At 31.8% G+C, this 8,787-nt stretch overlaps 2 protein-coding genes across 2 annotated transcripts; both read left to right on the top strand.

Annotated features, from left to right (window-relative positions):
- The first annotated feature begins 158 nt into the window (after positions 1–158).
- LOC148285057 (uncharacterized) lies at positions 159–2,374 on the top strand. Its single transcript, XM_088230509.1, has 2 exons — positions 159–1,526; positions 2,050–2,374. Exons 1-2 carry the CDS (start codon positions 295–297, stop codon positions 2,267–2,269), a joined length of 1,452 nt encoding a protein of 483 aa, XP_088086635.1. The 5' UTR covers positions 159–294; the 3' UTR covers positions 2,270–2,374.
- Positions 2,375–5,487: 3,113 nt separating this feature from the next.
- LOC148285056 (zinc finger protein 277) lies at positions 5,488–7,438 on the top strand. The gene is made up of 2 exons (XM_088230496.1): positions 5,488–5,865; positions 5,965–7,438. Exons 1-2 carry the CDS (start codon positions 5,595–5,597, stop codon positions 7,032–7,034), a joined length of 1,341 nt encoding a protein of 446 aa, XP_088086622.1. The 5' UTR covers positions 5,488–5,594; the 3' UTR covers positions 7,035–7,438.
- The last annotated feature ends 1,349 nt before the right edge of the window (positions 7,439–8,787 follow it).

Here is an 8,787-nt window from a genome sequence, read left to right as displayed (position 1 = left end):
TAATTATCAGATTCTTTTAAACCTAAAGAACGCAATAAGTTACAATCAAATTCTTTTAGCAGACTACCACCTGACAAGTTTAGAGTTTGGCACAATCCCAAATTTTATTTTGGGAGGTGGATTATGTATACTTTCTAGGTCATAATGCATCAAATTTCACTTGCTATGTTAAATCCACGAGAATTAGTTGTTTTCATTTATCAACACGTGCTTCTTAAACAAATATAACATTTTGTTTTGAATTAATAAATTTTTATGGTGCTCAGATTATTTCAATACTTATAAATTGTGAAAATGTCGCCGAAATGTGAAGTGCCTCCGTTGAATCAATTATCAATGACTATTGTTGCAAAACAGTTAATCGATGTGCTAGCATCTTTAGAAGCTGATGATGATGTGACTCTAACATTTGTTGTGATCAAGTCTTACTTTGAAAACCTCGGAGTGACGGGTGACATCTATCAAGATTTATTAAATTTAATTATGAATTCTGAATATTTAGAGCCTACGGCGAGGTACTTCGCTTTGAAACTGCTACTTCAGGATAATGTCAAAATGTTGGCTACGGGAATATTTCCTGAAGACTTCTATGATAGAATTCTAGCCACAATTATCACACAGGGTACTAATTTAAATGCTTTGAATTTAAAAGGCATTTGGGTAAAAGATGAGCAGCTCCATCTTCTGTACGATTTAATAAAATCTTTACACCATCTTCATGTATTAAACATACCCCACATAGCTAATGACGAAATGATGAAGTATATTGGCGAATTCAGTGAAAATCTCAAAATGCTCGATGTGTCAGGAGAAACCGATATAACGGAAATTGGTTTAGATGCACTTTGTAAAGGTTGTCCTTCATTAAGGGACTCATTGACTGTTGTGAATATTGGAATATATGGAGAAGAAAATGTATGCCATACTGATGTAGCATTGATGATAGCAAATTTACCAAATTTATTAAATCTCGGTAGCTACTCTTTTGCTGGTAAAGCTATTCATCACATTGTACAGTCCAGAGATTTTCCAGATAACATACAGTCTAAATTACAGTATATTCATGATACAAAAACAAGCAAAGAGGCAATCAAAAGCATTCTAAAGGTTTGTCCGCAGTTAGAAACAATATATTTACAGCAGCCTGACACTGGAGTAATAGCTTTAATAGATAAATTTGATAAACTGAATCGCTTAAAACTGAATAAGTTTCCTTGTCACGAGTTTCACCAACTAATAGAAAGATGCGGTCACAAAATCAATTCAATCATGTTGTCTCAAGCTACTGGTCCTCTAAACATGACACATATTGCTGACAAATGTAGCCGATTGGTATCATTGGAACTTTATAAAATGGAAACACTGACACACGAAGAAGAAATTCAATACACCAAGCTGGAAGATTTAGAAATTTTGCATTGTAATATAAGGATGTCAACATTCAAATATTTGATGACATGTTCTCCAAATTTAAGAAAGTTAATCATAGGAGATGAAATAAAAATGAATGATTCCGATATGGCAAGGTAAATATCACCATATTTACAACAATAGTTATGTAATTTTGAAACATACATGTATATAGCAGTTGAAAATTACATCTTGTATAGCTCTGACACTCTGCTTTTAAAATTCAGTAGGGCCTTAATCATCCACATGCATATAAATGCAGGTTGTGGTGGATTATTGAGATGTTTGGATTGAAGCATATTTTTTTTAAACTTTTGAGTCATACGTCGACTGGTTTCGAGGTTACTTTCTTATCATCAGGACTTAAACTAACTTAGAATTACTCGCATTGCTATTTATATCATAAAATATTGCAAGAAAAAAACAGAAGAATGAAAGAAGGAGAGAGAAAAGGGGTAATATGTATCAAAACGGAAATATTTTACTAATATTTAATAAATACCTAAAGCTGTAGATAACAGATAGGTACTAATATTTAGTAAATACCAGAAACTGCCTATCATTTTTCACAAGAAGATAACGAATCAATCCTTATAAGGTTTATGCAGAAGTAATTTTTTTATTTTCTTTTATTTTCAGAATGTTGCATCACAATAAATTTGACCACCTAGAAGGAATTTGGTTTCCAAGTGCACCACTTTTGACTCTAGAATCTGTAGAGTTGCTGATGAATGCTTGTCCCAAGTTACGGAGCCTGGGACAGTTAAATGGATGGTCCATTACTCCGGATGATATGGTTTTACTCGCAGCAATAATAGAAAGTACCAACACATATCTTGTTTTATCTCCTCAAATCTAAACATTTCTGAATTTTTCTACTTTTCTATCTTCCTTACTACTATAATAATAAAATATGTTGTAGATGTGATGTAGAACAATAAACATGAAAAAAGTATTGTACCTACATACTGTTTTATTTTAAACTAATAACCTCAGAGTAATAACGCTATAGAGCCGCCCATACGGACAAAAATCATTCTAGGATTATCAATCACGAAGTTAGTTATAGTTTACAGCAAAACAATGGGTCGTAGGTACGTTAGGTAAGAAATGCAACCGCCGGGACGAAACAGTCCATTACACGTCTATTGTTAAACCAAACTGAAAATCTGCAACTCTTTTGTTCTATGCAATAGAGCGAAATGGCATCTCTACAGTTGTAGCGCATTATTAATCTGAGCCTAGTTTTAGAAATGCCCGGTTCTCAAGTAAGGATGATCAAATCAAGTGAGGCATTTTGATTTTGATATTCAGAATAACCTTCCAAGAGAATTTTTATATGAATTTTTTTTTAAAGACACATGAATAATTCATTGTGAATCTTATTTTTTATCAAAAGAGATGGAAAAACCTGTAATAAGATGTATATTTGAAAAGTACCAAATTTAATTTCAACACAATCATATTCCATTCCTCCCTCCCCATATTTTTGAAATTGAGGTTTTCTGAAACAGGTAGAAGAATTTGTGTATCTGGAAAGTATGTTTATTAGGGGTGAAAAGACTGAAAAATATGTTGAAAGGAGGGTGAGTGCCGGGAACAGTAAATCTCAGCAAATACATGTTTATCACAGGAGGCAAAATTAGCAGTTTACAATGGAGTCCTGGTGTCGATGACTGAGCCTTTTATGACCCAAGGATCAATGTAGGCCGAATGCTGTCGAAATGCAATCTCTCAGGCGAACAAGTAATAAACGGATGGGAAGATGACATAATGAAGAGAGGCGAAGGTTAATGAAGGCTAAGGCTCGATATTGAAGAAGAAGAAGACAAGTAGTATTGACGAAATTAAGAACTAAGTTTTGCGTTAGTTTGGACATGTAGAGCGAATGGACAGTGAAAGAACAGCTAAAAGGATTAACGATGTGAATGTTTATGGATACAGAAAACGAGTAAAACTGAGAAAGACATAACATGACCAAATTTAATAAATACTCGAAGATGTCAAAAAATACATATTTTCATATCTTGAGAGTACATAAGAATATGTATTTTTATTTATTTATTTTATTCATACAAATACACACCTATTACAAAAAAATATATGTAATAATAACGTATCTCAAACTCTATGAGGCCAAGGGCCCTGTGTTGAGTTGGAATACAACATAATGGAAAGTGGAAGAACATGCATAATTAAATAATAGCAAAAATAAAAATTTAATGTTATTACATAAACATACATATTATATTTCAAATGGCATTAATGTAGAGGAAGTGAGGTCTATGCAAAGATAGACTAAAGTGGCGCTCTATCTTCATGGGGAACCGTTTCCCTCCGTAGTGATGGTTTATTTGTTGGTTTCCTTCCCAGTTTTTGTCCGTCCTATCGATATTCCAATTTTTCCCCTTCCATCCTGGAAAAAAGATACTATACAGGTGTTCTTTAAACCCTGTCACATCTGAAACCACAATGATCAGTACACGACCAAGAAGACATATTGACACATTAAAATAAATTTTTAGAACGAATAAAATTTACAAAAATAAAATATAAAAAAAAACAAATGGTTGCTTATTTCTGCAAGGGCGAAGCGAGGAGTGGGGATGGGGGAGTGTGATACACCGTTAACCACATAGCCACGCCCCCCTCACTTCTTCCCTGCAGAAGTAAGCAACCATTTGTTTTTTTTAATATTTTATTTTTAAAAAAATTCTTTGTTCTAAATATTTTTTAAATATGCTATTATGTCTTCTTGCCCATACTGATCATCGTCGTTTCGGATGTGACAGGGTTTAAAGAACCCCTGTATATTTAATAATTATACCCTTCCATCATTGTTCCGTAATTTTCGCTTTGGTTTGTTTTTTTTAAGATAAAAAATAAATATTTCTGTTTTTATGGTTAACCCAACTATTTTAATTTTGGGGACATTTTCAATGAGTTGCAAATAATCTACTATCAGAAAATGAGGATCAAGTTGGGGTAGAGTTGGATTTGAACCTCGGACCTCTGATCTATGAGTCTACAACACTAGCCATAGGACCAAAACCTGATTATTTATTAATAAAATAATTTATGGATGTATACGAACATCGATGTTTGGAAAATATCGGTACATCGCTAAAAATACATAAATGTTTTTAGACATCGAAGTTAATTGAGTTGATAAATATCAAACGCCGGTATATCCACAACAATCCACCACAATGTCAATGTACCTACTAGCTTCTGAATTGAAACGGAGTTTTTTGACAGTGTTTTCATTGTAATAATGAGAACATGTTTTAATTCAAATAGTAGTAAAATTGTCAATTTCTTTTCACAGCGCTTTGTTGAAAAAATGGCAAAAAAAAATTTTAGTGGACGTACTGATATTTTTCTTTGATGGGCGGACATAAAAAAGTATAACAGCATTTTTGTTGATTTTGTGATTTATATGCGAAAATGTTCCTTCTGCATGCCTGCATCAATAGTATTTATAGTACACCTCTATGACTACCTAGTCAAAATATAAATAAAGAACTTTGTGCTTATTAAACTTTGATTTAAATAAAATAAGTACCTATGCACATTTGTGTCATATTTTCAGTGGCACAAATAGTACAAGATGGTCTCAGTAATATAAGAAGACTCATTCATATCATTCATTGAGTACTACAAATAATATAAGTTAGTTCTAGTAGTATAAGTAGACTCATTTCTGTCCCATCTTTAATGGTTCAAGTAGTATATTTGGATTATTTCTGTTATTTGTACAAATTACTCGAATGTTGTTACACAAATAACCCATTTTGTAAAATATGAGTTCTGTAGCTGAATAATTGGGTTCATAATAACGTTTTTTTGCTCTCCTGAAAAGTTGCACTTTTGCAGTTATACTCTTATGTCCTCATTAAAGATTTATCAACTCAATTGAGTTGTCGAATCGAATCGAACAACTCGATACATCGACGCCCCGATGTATCGGTGCTTTTGTAGGCGATGTGCAACCCTATGATTTACAATTTTTTTGGGTTCTTTTAGGTTGGCATCTCTGTCACAATATTTGACCATAGACTAACGATGTACACAGAAACGTCAGAAACATTTGACATTTTACTTGTGGATTTGACATTTCGGGCAACTTCGACTTTAACCAAGAATATTTTTACTATTTAAGTTTTAATGATTTAGATTTTACGATGGAAGAAATAACAAGACCGTCTAACATAATTGGACCACTAACATTTAATAGAAGTGATCAAGACAGATACAAAATTTTGTCATCCGATCAATTATTGCATCCGACTCTCATCTGTGAGTGTATGTTGTGTGATCAAAAATTCACGATGTTTGAAGAAGAAAAGAAAATGCTGACCCATTTATATATGGATCATCGTTTGGTTATATCTGATGCTGAACAAATTGCGATTTTGACAGAATACATACATTTTTGGAAACAAAAATTCAATGGTAATTGACAACGATGATTATTTACTTACCTAATTATTTTTAAGATTTCTTACTTATTTTATTTATATAAATATTTGTTCATTAACATTTTTTTTCAAGGTGTGGAATTGCGAGAGTACTGCTCCACAATGCTTTTAGATAGTACACCAGATGGAAAATCCTCTAAAAATGAGAAGTACTATTTACTTAGTGATATAGTTCCAATGGATAATCAACTCCGAAGAGATTTGCAGCAAAAGAGATTAGAAAAAATTCTTTCTCAACAAGCAGCAGAAAGAGACGACAAGAAATATGAAAGGGAATGTCTTTTCTGTAGAACTGTTGTTAAGGACTCGAGGGCTAATTTTTTAAATCACTTGTTTGAAAAACATAACTTTTACATTGCTAAAACAGAAAACTTGGTGTTTATAGGAGAGATGATAGAAATTTTATCAAATAAACTGGATAGCTTTATTTGCATATTTTGCGAAAAAGTTTTCAAGGATAGAAATATACTTAAAGAACATATGCGGAAAAAAGTCCACAAAAGAATCAACCCGAGTAATAAAGATTACGACAAGTTTTTTGTTAGCAATTATTTAGAAATGGGTAAAAATTGGCAGACTTATTTGAAAACATGCGGAGCACAAAAATCTAGAAAGTCAAACAGTAGCATACATAGTGTTAAATCTAAGAAAAGCAACAAAGAGTCCAGCTCAGACGGAGATAGTGACTGGTCAGATTGGGAAGAAAAAGACAGTATATCCATTACATGCTTGTTTTGTAAACATTCTGAGAAGAAATATGAAGAAATCACATCTCATATGACCAAAAAACATAATTTTGATTTTAGTGCTGTAACTAAGAATAAGAACTTCTATGAAAAAGTAAAAATTGTTAATTATATACGACGGCAAATGCATGTTTTGCATTGTATTTCTTGTGATTTTGAATTCCAAAACATTGAAGATCTCTCAGTACACATGGCTAGCACTTCACATTTCAAATTACAGGATCCTAAAGTGTGGAACCAGCCAGAATTTTATTTCCCGACCTTTGAAGACGATGGTTTATTGTTTTGTTTAGAAGATAATGAAGATTCTGCAGATGAAACTAGTAGTACTCCTGTTATGGATTTAAACACTATTAACATTTCTGAAGAAGTCGCTCTTTCTGTTCTCCAGGATTAAGTTCTGTAAAGATATCTTGGCAAAAGTTTTCAAAGTGATTAAAACATGAACTGTGCTTAAATTCTTGCCAAGATTATGTACTGTAGGGGTCCATGTTTATGACGTGTATGGTAGGAGGTAGAAACTCCCGCTCCTGAATCTCACACTCGACGGGCCCTTGCCTCGTGTACTGCACAGAGTAACTACAGTTTATCTGTTATTAATCGACTATTTTTAATCCATTGCTTTTTGCCGAGATAATTCAAATATTATTATTTTATTGGTTGAATTGGCATTCGCTTTCTAACACTTCATATAAAATGAATCTGAAATAAAATACAATGCCTGTTGATGGGAAGAATGTTTTCTAAAACTATAGTAATGTTCTTTAAATATAATAAATGTTAGTAACACTGATAACAAAATATTTTATTTCATAATAAGAAATTATTGGTTTCATTATACCTTTACTTTGTTTATATTATATTCTTTTTGGATTCCTCTAATAGGGAAATATCACATACTACGAATACCGATAAAAATATATGAAATGGATTTAGAATAATTAATCGTATTTTCAAAATCAGTATGGATATTGTGGAGAAATATTTTCATATATAACTTTAAAAAAGAATTTTTTTTTAAAAATGTCACTAGAAAAACGCAACATGTGACGTCAAGATTCGTGAGTGTTCTTAAAAAAATTTAATGGTTTGGAACAAAGCTAAAAATGAACATAAATCGTGACATATTTAGGGGCGTGGCCAATGCAATGACCGTTTTTTGCAGGAATTCAAAATTACAAATTTAAAATATTTTTTATGTTATTAAAAAGTAGCAAAATTTTATTTTTTTACTGGACAGTATTTCATAGACCCTTTTTACTTAAAAAATGTTTTTAAAAAAAGTGATATTTCCCTATTATTCATTTTTATTTTAAATAATTTTAAATTGAGTTGGATTATAATTTGATGAATCAGGATTACTTAAGTATGTTTCAAGTACAATATTTTTTTATTATTGGATGAAATTACATAAAATATTATCTTGTTTAGTTTTCAAAGGGGGTAAGATATTGAAGATAAAATTTAATTACTCATGTATTTAAATAATTAAAGTAAAGAAGTTAATGAGTTTACTTGAAGATGGACATGTCAAAAGTAGGAATAATCGACGTGCGTGCATGAGAAGATGTATGAATGTAGAGGAAGCGAGGTCTGTATGCCAAGATAGAGTGTTATGGCGTTCTATCCTCTCTGCCTACCCCTACTGAGAAACGGCGTGATGGTTTGTTTGTTGTTTGTTTGAAGTTAATGAGTTTCACAAAAATAAATTGACAGTTGTACCTGCAATGATCTGAAGGGGCCTACAGATAAACTTGACATATAACGACTGTTACACTGAGACAAATAACAATCGTCTTATGTCGACAGTAAAATTGTTACCAGACAGATCAGCCTGTAGGCACTATTATGCACAGCTTTGATAAGTAGGGAAGATTTATATTTGATAACGCATAGTATGAGCGAGCAATGATACTAGATATTTTGGTTAGATATCCATTTATTATTTAATTCACATAAATACATTAACAGCATTGGCTAAATAAAATTAAAATTCGTATAACAAAAATAATTTTTCGCTAGCATGATTAAAAATACATAACAATGGACGAAATATGAATAGTTAAAACGTATTTGGCACCATTCTTGTTAAATACAAAGATGGCACCACGCTCTTTCTATTATATTTTCAATATAAATAAAAAACATAT

Source organism: Micrasema longulum, unplaced genomic scaffold, assembly GCF_059751315.1.
Source record: "Micrasema longulum isolate JH-2025_06_02 unplaced genomic scaffold, ASM5975131v1 h1tg000066l, whole genome shotgun sequence".
Lineage (NCBI taxonomy): Eukaryota > Metazoa > Arthropoda > Insecta > Trichoptera > Brachycentridae > Micrasema > Micrasema longulum.
Note: the sequence above shows the minus strand (reverse complement) of the source record. Positions and strands in the feature narration are given on the sequence as shown.

What these genes read in the sequence shown, in the direction of transcription:
- LOC148285057 (XM_088230509.1), top strand. Translation starts at nt 295, where the DNA reads ATGTCGCCGAAATGTGAAGTGCCTCCGTTGAATCAATTATCAATGACT. An exon ending in AATGATTCCGATATGGCAAG is followed by an intron (nt 1,527 to 2,049) that starts GTAAATATCACC and finishes TTTTATTTTCAG; the next exon opens with AATGTTGCATCACAATAAAT.
- LOC148285056 (XM_088230496.1), top strand. Translation starts at nt 5,595, where the DNA reads ATGGAAGAAATAACAAGACCGTCTAACATAATTGGACCACTAACATTT. An exon ending in TTGGAAACAAAAATTCAATG is followed by an intron (nt 5,866 to 5,964) that starts GTAATTGACAAC and finishes TTTTTTTTCAAG; the next exon opens with GTGTGGAATTGCGAGAGTAC.